At 46.1% G+C, this 18,928-nt stretch overlaps 1 protein-coding gene across 3 annotated transcripts in view; it reads right to left on the bottom strand.

Moving 5' to 3' along the window:
- Positions 1-2,646: 2,646 nt before the first annotated feature.
- The window catches only part of LOC137522494 (uncharacterized), a 29,163-nt gene continuing 12,881 nt past the window's right edge, over positions 2,647-18,928 (bottom strand). The window contains exons 1-7 of one of the 3 annotated variants that reach the window (XM_068242565.1): positions 14,402-14,831; positions 9,497-9,661; positions 7,340-7,475; positions 5,066-5,163; positions 4,779-4,880; positions 3,317-3,459; positions 2,647-2,808 (exon numbers count right to left, since the gene is read on the bottom strand). In XM_068242565.1, coding sequence (XP_068098666.1) covers positions 2,693-2,808; positions 3,317-3,459; positions 4,779-4,880; positions 5,066-5,163; positions 7,340-7,475; positions 9,497-9,636 — 735 coding nt within the window. In that variant the 5' untranslated portion in view covers positions 9,637-9,661; positions 14,402-14,831 and the 3' untranslated portion in view covers positions 2,647-2,692. Of the gene's footprint in view, positions 2,809-3,316; positions 3,460-4,778; positions 4,881-5,065; positions 5,164-7,339; positions 7,476-9,496; positions 9,662-14,401; positions 14,832-18,928 lie in introns of those variants that run through there. The other 2 variants (XM_068242563.1, XM_068242564.1) reach the window with 2 other exon arrangements.

Genomic DNA, 18,928 nt, shown 5'->3' with positions numbered 1-18,928 from the left:
TGGAGAGGAGCCACCAATGTGACACCAGCACGCAGGAGAGGAAAAACCCCCGGTGGAGGAAACCTCTGGAGGCCCATGGCTGATGCACTGCCCCACTCTCCAGGCATGTAGATGGTCTTGAACAACAGAGTACCCTCTATATGAGGGGACTATTAATATAACTTAACTTTTAATAATGATTTATAAAATTCACTAACTAACTGCTTTCATAACAAATACATACTCTGTGTAAATAACGGAGCTAGGGGTACATTATAAGTACAACAATGTGATCACAATCACACCCCTTCAGCTCAGTGATCTCATAAAGTATATTACACAATAACCCCCACCAAAAATAAACCCAAAATGTTTCACTTCTAAAATGAAGCTTTTTCAAGGGAAAACATGATGTGCTATAAGTGCAATAGTGCTAGGGTGTAAAATACAAGGTAATAGTAAAATAACAAAGAGCTAGTGAGCGTGTCCACTCACTCGTGATAGCCGTCAAAAACTGCTATCATGAGTGGACACGCTCACTAGCGCTTTGTTATTTTACTATTACCTTGTATTTTACACCCTAACACTATTGCACTTATAGCACATCATGTTTTCCCTTGAAAAAGCTTCATTTTAGAAGTGAAACATTTTGGGTTTATTTTTGGGGGGAGAGGGGGGGGGGGTATATTGTGTAATATACTTTATGAGATCACTGAGCTGAAGGGGTGTGATTGTGATCACATTGTTGTACTTATAATGTACACCTAGCTCCGTTATTTACACAGAGTATGTATTTGTTATGAAAGCAGTTGATTAGTGAATTTTATAAATCATTATTAAAAGTTAAGTTTTATTAATAGTCCCCTCATATAGAGGGTACTCTGTTGTTCATTTAAGATTTCAGGTGCTGTGAAGGATGTAGATGGTCTTGCAGTCTTGTAGATGTTCATCTTTCTGGTGGTGGAAGATGATCTGCCGGTGTTGCTCTGCTGGGACTCTTCTTTCCTCTTTCCGGTGGTGGAATATGGTCTGCTGGGCTCTGCTGGGATTCTTCTCTTTCTGGTGGTGCAAGATGGTGTGCTGGTGTTCCTTTGCTGGGATTCTTCTCTTTCCTCTTTCTGGTGGTGGAAGATGGTCTGCTGGGCTCTGCTGGGATTCTTCTCTTTCTTCTTTCTGGTGGTGGAAGATGGTGTACTGGTGTTGCTTTGCTGGGATTCTTCTCTTTCCTCTTTCTGGTGGTGCAAGATGGTCTGCTGGTGTTGCTTTGCTGGGATACTTCTCTTTCCTCTTTCTGGTGGTGGAAGATGGTCTGCTGGGCTCTGCTGGGATTCTTCTCTTTCTTCTTTCTGGTGGTGGAAGGTGGTCTGCTGGTCTCTGCTGGGATTGTTCTCTTTCTTCTTTCTGGTGGTGGAAGATGGTCTGCTGGGATTCTTCTCTTTCTTCTTTCTGGTGGTGGAAGATAGTCTGCTGGGCTCTGCTGGGATTCTTCTCTTTCTTCTTTCTGGTGGTGGAAGATGGTGTGCTGGTGTTGTTCTGGAGATTCTTCTCTCATCTCTTCTGTCTTCCACGGTGGTCTTAGGTTACAGTAAAGATATGAGCAGTGCACCCGACGGGTACAAGCTGCACAATGTGTCTGCCACGGGCCGGAGGGCCAGCCGTGACTTTGCGGGAAATAAGGAAAGTCCGGTGATGAAGTCATTGCCGTGGACTGTGTATGAGTGGCTGGAGCGCCATCTTCATTGGAGGAAGCACTCATACCGTCACACGGGGCGTTGCTCCTTCAGGTGAAGGAAGCAACATTTGCAGCTGCAGCCGCAGGAGCAAAATACCTCAATGACTTCATGAAGTCTGATCAGAACATTCTAGTCTGATCTATGCATGGGGGGTCTGAGCCCCACAATATGTCTGCCACAGGGCTAGAAAACCACTCGTGACCACACGGTTTTAAATGTCATGTCCGGTAGTGAATGGCAAATCCAAGGAGGGAAACCCAGATGCATTCTGTATGAGCGGATGTTTCGCCATCTGCCCTAATCCAGGAAGCGCCCCTACATGCATCGGTCACATCACCTCCATTGGAAGATCCATTCAGTGTCATAATTGGTAGGGAAGTCCATAGCCGGTGATTTATGTGGGCCCGTTGGAATTAAAGCTGCGAGAGCGCTAACAGGAGTTACTAAAATCCTACCCTTTTCCTAGGCCTAACACTGACCCCTCACCCCTCCACCTACAATTAGCCCCCCACCCCCTACCTAGACCTAACACTAACCCCCAGCCCCTCCCTATGCCTAACACTAACCCTGCCCTCCCTCCTTCCTACACCTAACACTAGCATCCCCCCCCCCCCACTCTACTACCTATACCTAACACTAGCCCCAACCCCCTACCTATGCCTAACACTAACCCTCCCCACCCCTGCCTATTCCTAACACTAACCCTGCCCTCCCTCCTTCCTACACCTAACACTAGCATCCCCCCTCTCTCCTACCTATACCTAACACTAACCCCAACCCCCTACCTGTGCCTAACACTAACCCTCCCCACTCCTGCCTAAAACTAAAGCTACCCACCCTCCTACCTACACCTACCACTAACCTCCCCCCCACTCCCTTCCCTATACCTAACACTAACCCCCCACCCCCTACCTATGCCTAAATTGCCTGCTTCGCTCCCAGGGTGTCTCTGGCCCTCGCAGCGGCCACACAACTCTTTATTACTGAACACTTACCCTGCTGCAGCCGCAGCAGCTGAAGAGGCTCCTGATGCGGGAGGCCCAGGATCGGCAGCGTGAGGCCCAGGATCGGCGGCATCTGCTGTCATCAGAGTCTGCTAACAAAACAACACACAAGAGAGACTGCATTAGACAAAGGTCTATATTACTGAGAACACATGCGTTGTCAAAGCAAATCCAGCATAATTTTAGTTATGTTTAAAAAGAAACTGGAAAGGGTTAAAAGACACTATTCTCCAGGCAAACAGCTAAATACTGAGTGACGTTTATATGACTGCCTAATCTGCATAATCATTTGTAATTTTTAAAACTACTGAAAGTTTTTATTGAAATGTGTGATCCTATTGGGAAGATTTCTCCTGACTTCCAGTATATAGGAATGAAGGGGCCAGTTCCATTTTGCACTGAGCACTTTTGGATACCGTTTAATTATGGTGGTTGCTTTACTTGGATACAGATCGGATATGACTGGGCTTTTTGCTTTTTCCTAATTATTTAATTATTTATAACTTCCCAATGAGATGATATGTAGTGGGCAATTGCACTTCCTCATCCACAAATGTGGTAGAGGTTCTATAAAGAGCGCTAGTGTTCGGGGACTCTTACCTTTGCGTTGCTTTTCCTGTTTCACTGGTGGTTGGGATGGAAACCACACACTCTGCATGTCCAGAAACTCCTGGAGGGATATGTCCGGGGGAATCCACACCCCCTTCTTGTCCAGCAGGTCCTGGATGGATGTCTCAGGCATTCTGAAACAGAAAATAACACAGAAAGTCATTACAGAGTCTACAATGTATGAAAAGATACGGCAAATGTCTAGGAATGGTCAGTGATAGGCAAATAATTCTTAATAATAGTTGATAAAGAAATATGGAAATGTTTTGTTTTTTGTTTTTATTACTCTTTATTGTAAGTAATTTATGTGATAGACAAATCGGCACAATAGCATCCAGATGGAACATAAACATGCCATAAACATACTTCCATCTTCAAAATATCTGTAGATGCAGCTCTGCAGGAATAAACATAATGTAGCTGAAGCAGAATTGTTGTGACAGTTAGTAACTAGCAGTCTGAGATATACATATATCGTATTCCAAGCTGGTCAAGCAATACATGGGAATCAACGACAAAAAAACCCCCTCAAATAACAGATAACACCAACTCAGTCATGCATGCAGCTTCATCTGGATTAGACTTATCTATATTGTTGTACATTCATTGTGTGTACGGGTCAGAAAATATGGAAATATTAATGCAAATCTACCCAACTTGAAAATTGATCAATGAAATCCTTCACCTCAACTTCATTATATTGCAGGGCTGGATTTCCCATAAGGCACTGTAGGCTCGTGCCTACAGGCACCTGATGATGGAAAGGTGGCTCCCTCCCCAAGTGCCTCCCTCCCACCTTACCTATGCAGAGTCCTGAGGAGAGTGTAAATGAGAGGTCACTCACCCTACTCTCGGAATTCCACTGATGAGATCGCCATTCAGTCAGGGGCACCACTAGCTACCTAATACTGAAGTTCCTCTAGTTACCTAATACTTGGGGGCACCTCTAGCTACTTCATACTGAGGGTACCTCTGGCTACCTAATACAAAGGGGCACCTGTAGCTACCTATGATGGGCAAGGGAGATAAGGGTGAAGTGACAACTGGGACAGCCAGTACACTTGCAGTGCGGCTTGGAGGGGGTTTGGAGGTTCATGGAGGGTGAAGTATAAGGTGCCAGGATATCTGTGTCTATACGCTCCTGTGAGGTAAATCCGGGCCTATTATATTGGTCTTTTTATAAGCTGCTTAAATTTGCATTCAAATGTGCAGATGACCCGCCTAGCTACTGCGATCACATGAAGCTCCTGAGGATAGAAGGGGTCCTGTGGTGTCTTTTCCCTTAATGACTATAGGTTTCTCCATCTGTGTTGGGTCAGTGAGTGTTATCTCCTCTACAGGCATCTTGGCTTTATCAGTCACAGTGTTTGTGGCAGCCAAATCGTCTTATTGGATATTCACCTACAAACAAAAGACACGTTATGTTCTTATCCAATACAAATGTTATAGTTACACATGTGTGGGTCGTCTCGGCATGTCCAGGAGTTCTGGATGGTCCTGCCACACCCTCCGGATGGTCCAACGTAACGGCTCCTGGATAAGAACTGGATATTCCCTATAATACAAAAATGAAGAGAAACATAATGTTAGTGTCAGGGCCGATTCTAGACTTTTTGCTTCCTGAGGATACCCCGCTCCCATTTGGAATGATCACACAACACCTGAAAATGTTCACCCTCAGTATAGGTAGGTAGCAAGGTATAGTTGTTAGGACTTTGAAGGGGAAACATTATCACTTACTCTTCTCCCTTTGGTGGTGAGATCAAGTCAAATTCCTCCTCTGGTCCTGCGTCCTCACGCTCCTCCAGTTCCAGGTCGAAAATCAGGTCTGGTTCCTCCTGAAAAATGTAAGTACAGCTAATCAGTGGTCTCCATGTAGAGCCGGCTACATGGTCCATCCCCACCAACAAAAGACCATAACAGAGAAATGAGCCCAGTGAGAAAACAATTACATCAATTTTTATAATCATTTTTGTCTTTAAACAGAGAATCAACTGTTGTTATACAACTGACATAAACCTGGATCTGTGTGTTCACATCATTCTATAATTTATTATTCTTGTGAATTCATGTAGTGCTGACACCTTATGCAGCACTTCACAGAGTACATCGTCATGTCACTGGCTGTCCACAGAGGAGCTCACAAACTAATCCCTACTATAGTCTAATGTCCCTATCTTTGTCCACAGCTATTGTTTTTTTCTTTTGGGTCTGGGAGAGCTGGGAGAGGGACAGTTATTTCACCGCTATGTTCTGGGATATGGGAGGACACCAGAATGCTTGGAGGAAACTCAAGCAGAGAAAATATATAAACTTTATAGTGGTGTTGTTAGCAAACTTTAGTCAGAGCACCTGATCTACATCCTTGTTCTGTGTCAGTGTCTTGATGCATTAGAGGATCAGATCAGGCGGGTTAACCAGGCAATATGAATTGTTTAAAGGGAAATAACTGTGGCGTCCTTCATACCTCCCTTATTATAGGCTCACTTTAAGCTACATACGCATTTTAGAATTTCCAGAGTGATCCTTTTGGGCAACAATACATTCGGTCAGATCACTGTCCCCTGATATATTTTTGTTATCAGCAGGAATTCCACACCGCATGCTTCCACTTGTATGTCCACCCCCCCCCATTCAGCAGTACATGTTGTTTTGCTATGAGGAGGACAATGTGTCTGTACACCAGCCATTCCCAAGCTGCTGCCTTCAGTCAAAAAATATTGAAAGTGTGTATGAAGCTGTATATCCTAGCTGAGCTCCTTGCCCTAGCCTGATACCTAACCCCTATCCCCAATGCCTGGCTCTTATCCTCCACCCCTAACCACACAGCCATTATAATATTTATGCGTTAGTTGTAAGTTGTTAGCAGTTAGCGCAATAAAGAAGAAAGGCTGTGCAGTAATAGAGGTGGTGCGCTGGCTAAAAGCAAAGTCACTGGGCCCAGGTGTTTCACTTACCTGGGGCTTCTGCCAGCCCGTGCAGCCTTCCTATCCCGCGCCGGCCCTCCAAGATCCTCGGTTCTCCTGCCGCCAGCTACTTTCGTTACCGTTGACTTACATTACCGTCGACGGCAACTGCGCCTGCCCGCCCCGAGCTATTAACCCAGGACGCTATTGCCAGATGGAACGTGGAAAAACAGTTATTTTAAATAGAAGATGGAAAATGATCTCCAAGGAGAAAACTTAGGAGAAAAAGTCAATTAGATCGGGCCCACTGTCTCTTTGCACATAGCCAAGCAGCACCATTGCTGGTGTAAGTGTAATACTTTATTTTTATATTTTTAAATAAACAGAACTTCACTATCATACACTGCTTGGATTTATAGCACCACAGGAAGAAATGAGGAGACAACAAAAGTGACACAGAAACTTCACTGCTGGCCCCAAAGCAATATCAACACCTCTAAGCACTGAGGACCCCGAGGTGAGTGAGGGTGGAGGACACAGCTTATGGTGGTGACATGGTGTGGTACATGTGTAAGAAAGGTGATGGGAAACTAATTAGCAATATTACTCTTGGGGGTTGATTCATCAAACATGGGTAATATTACCGAGCAAACACAGAGCATGGCAATATTACCATTACTCCCGTGTGTAAGTACCGCAATATACGCTAGTAGCACAACCCACAGTACTCGGGTAGTTTGCCCGCTACTACGGTAACATGCGCATTACCATAGCAATGGTCGTGCTACTAGAGTACCACGGGGCCCGCTTCTAGTATATCTTGTGGTACTTACCCGCAGACATAACTGTAATATTGACGTGTGCTGTGTGTGCACGCTAACATTACCCATGTTTGATGAATCATGTAAGGTGTGTTTTTATGAGGTGTTAGCTGGAGGATGGAGAAGTGGTGGATAGGAGGATTAAAGAAGGGAGGGCCAATCAGAGTTGGAGACAAAAACACTCTACTAACTGAGTGAAAATATATTCCCTGAGAAATCCCAGACATAAGATGTGGTGAAATGTTCTTCCCAATATTCATGCATTACTGGACCATCCATTTACTTACCTCTTCATCACAAGGCTCCTTCACATCATCCTGAGGAAGGAAGACGTCGTCGTCATCGTCATCCTCCTCGTCCTGGCTGTCGGGGACAGGGGCCTCTTCCAGGTACTTGCTGTCAAGTCCGGCTGGCACGTCATAACTGTGAGGGATCAGAGAGCAAACAGGAAGGTTAGGCCCACATCCAAGATAAAAACTAATACATTATTTCACTGTCATTTGTCCAGTGTTTATGAGTACAATGTGACATTTATGGAGAGACAGTGTAGGTCAGTCATATCTATTACCATTAAAAGATGGATAGATCACTAGTCTATTCTATCATTCTAAGACCGGCCTGGTGAAGACATTTTACCTTTTGTTCGAATGTTTGTTGAAATTAGGGAAAATGTGTTACCAAAGTTACCAATAACACTATGTAAATACCCTAATTTGCTTAGGAACAGCAGTGGTTATGAAACTGTCCCTGCGCCTAGTTTTTGCAGGGCCAGATTTCTGAAAAGGCCACAAGGGAATGGGCCTTGGACAGCTGCGGCCAAGGGGGCAGGTGGACAGGGAAAGGGGTTTGGTAAATATGGACGAAAAATCTGCAAATGGAAAAGGGAGGAGGGGAGCTGCTTCCCAAGGGAGCTGTTTATAAAAGAAAGGGACTCCTGTCCATTGATGTTACGTACAGAGGAGGGAGATACAAGTGGAGTGGGAGGGGTGCTATTGAATATGGATAGGAAACAAAAAAATTGGCTTATGGGTGGGAAAATTATAAATCTGGCCTTCCTTGTAATTCCACTCATGTAATGCAGAAAACAGGAAGAGATGGAGGTGTGGGAGAGCTACCTCTCACTGCTCCTCCTATTCAAGACCTGGGAGGGGCCATTGATGAACCACCACGTTTGCCCCTTTTTTGGGGGTACAGTGAGGGGGTCAGCAAGTTGTGGGGTGCAGTTTTCACTGGAGGCTCTGTGTGAGAACCAGTGATTTAAGCTAATTTAAATGATCTTACATACTCACATTAACCACTTGAGGACCACAGGCTTACACCCCCTGGTGACCAAGCCATTTTTTACAATTCAGCACGCTGCAGCTTTAACAGTTTATTGCACGGCCATAAAACTTAGCAGCCAAATTAATCTGCCCTCTTTTTCTGTCCACCAACAGAGCTTCCTGTTGATGGGATCTGACTGCTGCTGCATTTGTTTTTTTTATTAATTTTATAGTTGTTGTATTTTTTTATTTTATTAAGATCAGCTATTTCCCCCACCCCATCCCCACCTTCCCTCCCTCCCTCCAACATCCAATCACTATGATTGCCTCTCATAGGCATCAGCCTATCAGGGCCGGTTATCTCATGAAGCAAGGTGAAACATTTGCATCAGGCGCAGAGATTTCAGGGGCAGAATTTCTGTACTGTGTCTACCTTCCTGAGTAGGAATGGAGTGGCTGAGGGTGAGCAGTTTGTCACAGACTCACAGCCAGCCAGAGTGCTATTGTGTTGAGCTGCAGCATGTCATGTGAGAACATTAAATGAAGCAGAGTAAATTGCCGGGTGCTGTGTAATCATTCCAAATCGGGGGGTGGGGGCGCATCCTCACAAGTTTGCCTCAGGAAGCAAAAAGTCTAGAACTGGCCCTGCAGCCTATGAGAGGGATCTGTTTCCCTGCTACTCCTGAGGACAGCTGAGTGACAGTGCTGTCTCCTGTACAGCGCTGCCCTAGATTGCAGCACTGTACAATGTAAATAGCGTTTTTTTCCCTCTAACAGCTGGCAGGCTGATCACGGAGCTCCGCGTCTCGGCAGGGAACGATCGCGATTGCGCGCGCGCATGTTCCCTGCTAATCTTCGCCCCCAGGACTTTATGCCAATCGGCATTAGGCAGTCCTGGGGGAGCCACTCATCAGCCGCCAATTGGCGTTAGGGGTCGCAGAGCAGTTAAATGCATAAGAAAAAAACAAATAATAAACTGCAATAACTAATATAACTTGGTGAATACTTCTATGTAATGGATTACTAATGTATGGTATTCTCAGTTTTGTAAAGTAAAGTGATAATGTAATTGTCGGTCTATTAGAGGGGTCATAGGATTAACTGTAACTGAATGGGACTTTAGTTTAGGAAGACCTTTTTTGTGCTCAGGGTGTGTGAAAGACTGAAAAATAATATACTTACGTCTGTCCATATTCATGTGGGCTGGCCTCACCGGTGTGCTGGCTTCCATGTTGGTCACATCCGGGGGCCTCAAACCAGAATGGCGGCTCCTCCTCCAGGGACTGGCTGCATATCATTATGTCGGTCTCCAGAGTAGCCATATTTTCTCTGAGTTTGTCACTGTAACTGTTTGAGAAAGAGAATTTATTAATATGAGGTTACATCAAAATAACACACAGGTCTTGGAAATGCATACATTTTAGCAGGGGCGTAGCAATAGGGGTTGCAGAGGTTGCGACCGCATTGTGGCCCTTCCTCAACTACAGTATTAGCTTTCTATTGGTCCTGTGCTCATAATAATCACTTCTATAGATACTATGAATAGTGGTAATCATTAATAAACTGTTTCCCATCCCCTTCTAGCACCTCTGACACTGTAGGTTTTGGTGCGCCGTATCATTTGTTATGTATAGAGTGCTTGTGGGGCCCCAATGTCAAACGTGCACCGGGGCCCACAGCTCCTTGGCTACGCCACTGCATTTTAGGATGGGGAATGAGATGAGCTGCTTCCACTAATGGGCAGCGTATTATTAGGTAATAATTTGTGCACACATTATCACTGAAGCTAACACCCCCCTTTGCCTGTAGTGAGTGCTAATTGTGTAATATAGTCCAGTTAATGGAGCTCTGCACATCAATGCAGATAAATCATTCAGGTATAAGTTTTGATTGAAAGCGCTACCATGTCTCCCACTGTGCAAATTGTATGTAAGTATTCTTGTGGCTAGCTGCATTCACTGCTTCACATCCACTTTCAAAATTTTAGATTAGAATTAGCACATAATTTGCATCTGTTTTGTATTCAAGGCATGTATTTAGTTCCTCAACATAGTGCATTACTGTTATATTGCATTTTACACACAAACACCCAGTGCAAAACGTGTGCCACTCGTGTTTTACTCCTTGTGCAATCAATCCTGATACCCTTTTGAAATACAGGCTCACCAGATATTAACCACCTCAGTTTCCAGGTGGGTCTTGCACATGTTTCAATGTTAACACTCAGGCACTTGTATACTTCCAATGGCTTTAATCCGCTTAAAAAATCACAATAAAACACACATAGTGTAAAACCTTAAAAACAATTGCCAGTGCCCTGCGCTATATAGCACTCACATCAGTAAATGATTTAAAAGCATGTCAGGCTCAGAGAGCCGTTGCGGTGTCACCTCCACTGTGGTGACACCGCAGTGGAGGTGACACCGGCTATCGTAACTCCGTCTGTTACCAATGACGTCTAGGCGGAGCATTGGAGCGCCTGACGTCATTGGTAACAGACGGAGTTACGATAGCCGGCCGGGAGCATTGCAACAAGCGGATGCGCCGTAGTGGAGACGGGACGCCGGAACCACAGTGGAGGTGACACCGCAACGGCTCTCTGAGCCTGACATGCTTTTAAATCATTTACTGATGTGAGTGCTATATAGCGCAGGGCACTGGCAATTGTTTTTAAGGTTTTACACTATGTGTGTTTTATTGTGATTTTTTAAGCGGATTAAAGCCATTGGAAGTATACAAGTGCCTGAGTGTTAACATTGAAACATGTGCAAGACCCACCTGGAAACTGAGGTGGTTAATATCTGGTGAGCCTGTATTTCAAAAGGGTATCAGGATTGATTGCACAAGGAGTAAAACACGAGTGACACACGTTTTGCACTGGGTGTTTGTGTGTAAAATGCAATATAACAGTAATGCACTATGTTGAGGTTTTAATCTTGCAGGTTACACTATAAAGAAAGAGGAGCGCTGTCACAGTATACATTATCTTCAAAAGACAATCTGGTGGATTTTTTGACAGCGAATACTCTGGGTTTGGATAATAGAGGACTTTTAAAGGACTTTTGTGGTTGTGATTTAACGGTGGGCGCATTCTGTATCATTATAAATGTATTTAGTTCCAGAGGGGCTCTGCATTGCCTCTGTAGGCTTACATTTCAGGTGCATCCTTGAGCGCTGTCACTTTTTGTCTGTTAGTTCTATGAAATGTGTATACCATTTATTTGATAAGCAGCACGAGGATTATTATGTTTTTATTGTTAGATTAGTGTAAGATCTTCCCCGAGAGGGTACGTCACCGCCGTAGGGAAGTCTATTAAGTAATAATTTGTGCACACATTATCACTGAAGCTAACACCCCCCTTTGCCTGTAGTGAGTGCTAGTTGTGTAATGTAGTCCAGTGATTGAAGCTCTGCACATCAATGCAGATAAATCATTCAGGTATAAGTTTTATTTAAAAGCGCTGCCATGTCTGCCACTGTGCAGCGTATTACTTTGCTGATAGTTACAGCCTCCCCCGGACACAAGAAGAACAGGAGGGTGAACAGGGGTGTAGCAATAGGGGGTGCAGAGGTTGCGACCGCATCTGGACCCTCGGGCCAGAGGGGCCCCGAGGGGCTCTCCCTCAACTGTATAATTATTGGTCCTCTGCTCATACTAATCACTTCTATAGATACTTTGAATAGTGGTAATCATTAACAAACTGCTACCTATTCCCTTCTTGCACCTCTGACACTGTAGTTGTCATTGGCAGGTTTTGGCGTGCCGTATCAATTGTTATGTATAGAGTGCTTGGGGGGCCCCAATGTAAAACTTGCATCGGGCCCACAGCTCCTTAGCTTCGACACTGAGGGTGAATGCTGCAATGTGCAGAGGCGGGAGCGATGAAAACGGCAGATGCTCGCAGCAGTGGTGAGTTGAAATCTATGCCCTGGCAGCCATCAAAACAGGGCGTAGATTTTAACTACTAAGGTCCTTAAGTAGTTAAATATGGTTGTCAACCGTTGAGGAGAAAAACTTTTACCATTGATATGTCTGTTACATACTGTAAATGCATTGACAATATATATATGTACTTCCAGACACACCAATGATGAAATATTTCAACTAACTGGCAAGATGTTACTGTACTACAGTAACATAGCATTTTAAGTAAACAGTAGTCTAGAATGCTTCCAATATCTGTATTAAAAAAGGTAATAATTGTTCCACAGAGATATACAGCACATTCTATATCCAAGGATGCGTGCACAAATACATATTTAGGCCTGGGACCACTTGCACTGCAATTTGAGGGTAAGTGATTTGGGGTCCTGCTTTCCAGGGCTGTGGAGTTGGTACAAAAATCATTTGACTCCAACTGCTCATTTTATGAAAACACTGACTCCAACTCCGACTCCAGGTACGCAAAATGGCTCAGACTCATTAGTCTAATACAGGGGTGCCCACACTTTTTCGGCTCGCGAGCTACTTTAAAATTCGCTGAGGCCGGGAGATCTACCGGTGTTTCAAATGCACCTCCCCCCCCCCCGGAAATGTAGTTAGGTATAGGTCCCTTCAGTATAGGCTAGCAGGGTATAGGTCCCTTCAGTATAGTTTAGCTGGGTATAGGTCCCTTCAGTATAGTTTAGCCGGGTATAGGTCCCTTCAGTATAGGTTAGCAGGGTATAGGTCCCTTCAGTATAGGTTAGCAGGGTATAGGTCCCTTCAGTATAGGTTAGCCGGGTATAGGTTACTTCAGTATAGGTTAGCCGGGTACAGGTCCCTTCAGTATAGGTTAGCTGGGTATAGGTCCCTTCAGTATAGGTTAGCCGGGTATAGGTCCCTTCAGTATAGGTTACCTGGATATAGGGCCGGTGGCGTCCAGGTCTTCAGGCCTGGCTCCGGTGGGCAGCGTGAGTGGAGTCGGAACTCGGACGTTTTCCGCCTCTCCACCCGATTGGCTGCGCGCCTCTCCTCTCCTGGATGGCTGCGCGCCTCTCCTCTCCTGAATGGCTGCGCGCCTCTCCTCTCCTGATTGGCTGCGCGCCTCTCCTCCCCTGATTGGCTGTGCGCCTCTCCTCCCCTGATTGGCTGTGCGCCTCTCCTCCCCTGATTGGCCAGGCTCTCTCCTCCCCTCCCCTGATTGGCCAGGCTCTCTCCTCCCCTCCCCTGATTGGCCAGGCTCTCTCCTCCAGCGGCCAGCAGCAGAAACTGCGATATACAGCTGCTGGCTGCTAAATTCAATGGGACGCGGTACCGATTAGGCGGTCGCGATCTACCGGTAGATCGCGATCGACCTATTGGGCACGCCTGGTCTAATACTTACCAGGGCTGTGGATTTGAAACAAAACCATCCGACTCCAACTCCACAGCCCTGTTGCTTTCCCTCATAAAATTATTCTGAAAATGCTACAAGCATTCCTGCAAATTGCAGTAGCCCCTGTGGATTCAGTTTCAGCAGCGAAGCACTTTTGAAATCGTCTGCGATTTCTAGAAAGCACAAATGTCTGCTGAAAGACATCTAGCTGTAACGTCATCTTGCCTATTATTGTTATTGATTTAAAAAGCGCCAATGTATTCTGTGGTGCTGCACACAGTAAGAAAAGAACATAGAGGGGGCATAATAATCCATACAAATGGAATACACCAGTATATACACACAATAGGGGAATATATACACACAATAGGGGAATAATAGCTGAGTGAGTTGTGCTCCCCCTCCTACGATGCGCCCTGAGGCTGGAGCCTCTCTCGCCTCTGCCTCAGCCCGGCATTGAACGTCACTTACTGCTTGGCCTGCTGCCAGATGGAGATAATCGTGGTAATCCCTAAGGCCTGTTTTTGCCTATACTGGGACACCTACCTATGTCTGACTTCCTATACTGGGACACCTACCTATGCCTAACTACCTATACTGGGAAACCTACTTATGCCTAACTACCTATACTGGTGACGATTGCATGTATGGCAGCTTTGCCATTAAAGGGGCACTACAGCGAAAACCTGTAAAATTTAAAATATGTACAAACATATAAAAATAAGAAGTACATTTTTTCCAGAGTAAAACGAGCCATAAATTACTTTTCTCCTATGTTGCTGTCACTTACAGTAGGCAGTAGAAATCTGACAGAAGTGACAGGTTTTGGACTAGTCCATCTCTTTATAGGGGATTCTCACGTATATATTTATTTTCTGGATGTATCTATGAAATTATGATGCAAGACACCTGACAGGTTTGATGTTTTGATTGTATTCAATACCGCATGTCATCTGGCTGTAAGCAGTAAACAATTTGCAACAACAGGACAGTGCCCGGTCTCTTCATCTTCATGTTTTCTGCCACATTGGGAACTTTCTTCCGCTCCTTTGAACTGTGAGCACGTCACTGTGCATAATATGTCAATGCGGCCAGAAAAGTGAGGACTTGTATATGATACACCAGAGCAGGTGTTGCTCACCCCCATTTTTTGCCGGGTGCCCAGCTCCCATCCTTTCTTTGATTCTTTCACAATATATTTATTTTCAAAAGCACTTAGTGAATGGCAGTTGCTCTGTCCAACTGCCAAAAAAACTGTGTGAGGAGCAGGGAAGCTGGCTAGCATCTTTGTATAAATCCTTTTTAGGGAATATCCTTATAAAGAATAAAAGCCTTGCTGAGAATCCCCTATGAAAAGATGGACTAGTCCAAAACCTGTCACTTCTGTCAGATTTCTACTACCTACTGTAAGTGACAGCAACATAGGAGAAAAGTAATTTATGGCTCATTTTACTCTGGAAAAAACATACTTTTTTCGCCGTAGTGCCCCTTTAACCGCTGTAGTTGGAACAGAATTACGCAAAAAAGCAAAATTACGCTTCCTGATTGTGGTTACTATTTACATTTTGATACTCAGATGAAGCCCTCATCTCTACTCACAGTGATGTACCCAGCAGTCACCTCTTTATAAGGTATATTTATGAATATTTTACAATTATATGCCCCCTAGTCTATGTATGGTGGTACACTCTGCTAAGTGGGTAGACTGACATCTGCAGCATCCAGTTCCTATACAGCATCTCCATCCATACACGATCATTATTCTCAGCGAGGTTATTTCACTATCGGCCACAAGGGGGAGCTCGAGACATAATAAATGCCGTCTCCTTGGCAGTTGGCAGGCATAGGAGCGCCTGATGATTCCCCGTCACTCCTATACAGGCCCTCAGGTGAGTAGGCGGGGAGCTAGTCTACTTTAGGGGACCCACCGTAAATCCCCATAGAGAATTGGAGCTGTGCTGAAAACGGAACAAATTTTCCGCTTTCAGCTCTTTTAAACTCCCACAAGTTATACATGTATGGAAAGCTCAGAATCTGCTCTCTAGCTTTGTCCCTACCTACGTCTCTCTAGAGTCACAATTCCTGCGAAGTGCGGGACGGCATAAACACGTCTGCCTCTTCTGCTCTCCGGGACTGGACTGTCCGCGGAGGACAGGTACTGCTATATTATGATGTTGCCGGTGGGCGGAGCTTCGCACGGGTTTGAGAACGGGGCTCCGCACGGGTTTGGGGCGGGGCTTCCCAAGAATCACCTGCCATGTTGCCGGTGGGCGGTGCTTTGCGCGGGTTGGGGGCGGGGCTTACCAAGAGTCATCTGCCAGTCACCTGCCATGTTGCCGGTGAGCGAGGCTTCGCACGGGTTTGGGGGCGGTGTTTTGCGTGGGTTTGGGGCGAGGCTTTACATGGTTGGGGCGGGGCTTCAAACTGGTTAGGGGCGGGGCTTCACGGAAGTCATCTGCCAGACACCTGCCATGTTGCAGATGGGCGGGGCTTCGCGTTTGTTTGAGGGCGGGACCTCTCGCTGCTTTGGGGCGGGGCTTCCCTGGAGTCATCTCCCAGTCATCCTGGGAAATGAAGCCATCCTGCCAGTCAGTGAGACAGCTGGCTGAAACTCACAGCCAGGCAGCAATGGGGGTAATTAGAGTTCAGTGCAATGCCTCCACATTGTCTGATGCTGTAAATTGGGTGCAACCATAGGCAGGGCCAGGCAGGGAGGGAGCAGGGCTGCAGCAGCGATACAGTGGTGGCTAGGCCCTGAGCAGAGCGTGAATGAGAGACTCGCGCTGCGGGGTCCGTGCGCCTTGTGCTTCCTGTTCCTGCGTGAGTCTCTTTATTCACCTCTGCTCAGCCCGCCTAGCCACCACTGTAATGCCGCTGCAGCCGCGCTCCCTGCCTGGCTACCTGCACCCACCTATGCATGGCCTGCCTATACTGGAGAACCTACCTTTGCCTAGCTAACTACTGGGGCACCTACCTACCTATACTGGGACACCTACCTATGCCTAACTTCCTATACTGGGACACCTACCTATACCTGACTTCCTATACTGGGACACCTACCTATACCTGACTTCCTATACTGGGACACCTACCTATGCCTGACTACCTATACTGAAACACCTACCTATGCCTAAGTACCTATACTGGGACACCTACCTATGTCTAACTACCTGTGCTGTGGAACCTACCTATGCCTAGCTAACTACTGGGGCATCTACCTACCTATACTGGGACAGCTACCTATGCCTAACTTCCTATACTGGAACACCTACCTATGCCTAACTACCTATACTGGGACACCTACCTATGCCGGGACACCTACCTATGCCTAACTTCCTATACAGGGACACCTACCTATGCCTAACTTTCAATACTGGGACACCTACCTATACCTAACTACCCATACTGGAACACCTACCTATGCCTAACTTCTTTACTGGCACACCTACTTATGCCTAACTTCCTATACTGGCACACCTACCTATGCCTACCTACCTATACAGGGACACCTACCTATGCCTAACTTTCAATACTGGGACACCTACCTATACCTAACTACCTATACTTGGACACCTACCTATGCCTAACTTCTTTACTGGCACACCTACTTATGCCTGACTACCTATACTGAAACACCAACCTATGCCTAAGTACCTATACTGGGACACCTACCTATGTCAAACTACCTATGCTGTGGAACCTACCTATGCCTAGCTAACTACTGGGGCATCTACCTACCTATACTGGGACACCTACCTATGCTTAACTTCCTTTACTGGGACACCTACCTATGCCTAACTTCCTATACTGGAACACCTACCTATGCCTAACTTTCTACACTGGGACACCTACCTATGCCTAACTACCTATACTGGGACACCTACCTATGCCTGACTACCTTTACTGGGGAACCTACCTATGCCTAGCTAACTACTGGGGCACCTGCCTACCTATACTGGGACACCTACTTATGCCTAACTTCCTATCCTGGGGCACCTACCAATGCCTAACTACCTATACTGGGACACCTACCTATGCCTAACTTTCTATACTGGGACACCTACCTATGCCTAACTACCTATACTGGGACACCTAACTATACTGGGGAACCAACCTATGCCTAGCTACATATACTGGGGCATCTACCTATGCCTAACTACCTATACTGGGACACCTACCTATGCCTATCTGCCTATACTGGGACACCTACCTATGCCTAGCTAAATACTGGGGCACCTACCTACCTATGCTGGGACACCTACCTATGCCTAGCTAACTACTGGGGTACCTACCAACCTATACTGGGCCACCTACCTATGCCTAACTACCTATACTGGGACACCTACCTATGCTTAACTTCCTTTACTGGGACACCTACCTATGCCTAACTTCCTATACTGGAACACCTACCTATGCCTAACTTTCTACACTGGGACACCTACCTATGCCTAACTACCTATACTGGGACACCTACCTATGCCTGACTACCTTTACTGGGGAACCTACCTATGCCTAGCTAACTACTGGGGCACCTACCTACCTATACTGGGACACCTACTTACGCCTAACTTCCTATCCTGGGGCACCTACCAATGCCTAACTACCTATACTGGGACACCTACCTATGCCTAACTTACTATACTGGGACACCTACCTATGCCTAACTACCTATACTGGGACACCTAACTATACTGGGGAACCAACCTATGCCTAGCTACATATACTGGGGCATCTACCTATGCCTAACTACCTATACTGGGACACCTACCTATGCCTATCTGCCTATACTGGGACACCTACCTATGCCTAGCTAACTACTGGGGCACCTACCTACCTATGCTGGGACACCTACCTATGCCTAGCTAACTACTGGGGTACCTACCAACCTATACTGGGGCACCTACCTATGCCTAACTACCTATACTGGGACACCTACCTATGCTTAACTTCCTTTACTGGGAACTTTGAATTGGCCACACCCACTGTATGTTATAGACACGCCCACTGCATTATGTGGCCACGCCCATCGTTCCCGCTGCCGTCCCGCGCATGTGTAGAAAGAGAAATCTCATACTTCGCATGCGCAGGATGGCAAGGGCAGTGAAAGCGAGGACGCTCGTGGCCAGGGCCGCACAGGCGCAGAGAACCTAGCCACGGCGAGGGACAGGAACATCGTTCCAGGATGGCGCATGCACAGGGCGGCTGCAGGGGGCATGTAAAAGCCCCAGGTAAGTGAAACCATTTTTTGTCACTTTGCTTTAGTTTCCCTTTAACTACTTTGGCCTCCTGGACGTACTAGCTACGCCCAGGAGGCCAT

This window comes from Hyperolius riggenbachi, chromosome 6 (genome assembly GCF_040937935.1).
Source record: "Hyperolius riggenbachi isolate aHypRig1 chromosome 6, aHypRig1.pri, whole genome shotgun sequence".
Lineage (NCBI taxonomy): Eukaryota > Metazoa > Chordata > Amphibia > Anura > Hyperoliidae > Hyperolius > Hyperolius riggenbachi.
Note: the sequence above shows the minus strand (reverse complement) of the source record. Positions and strands in the feature narration are given on the sequence as shown.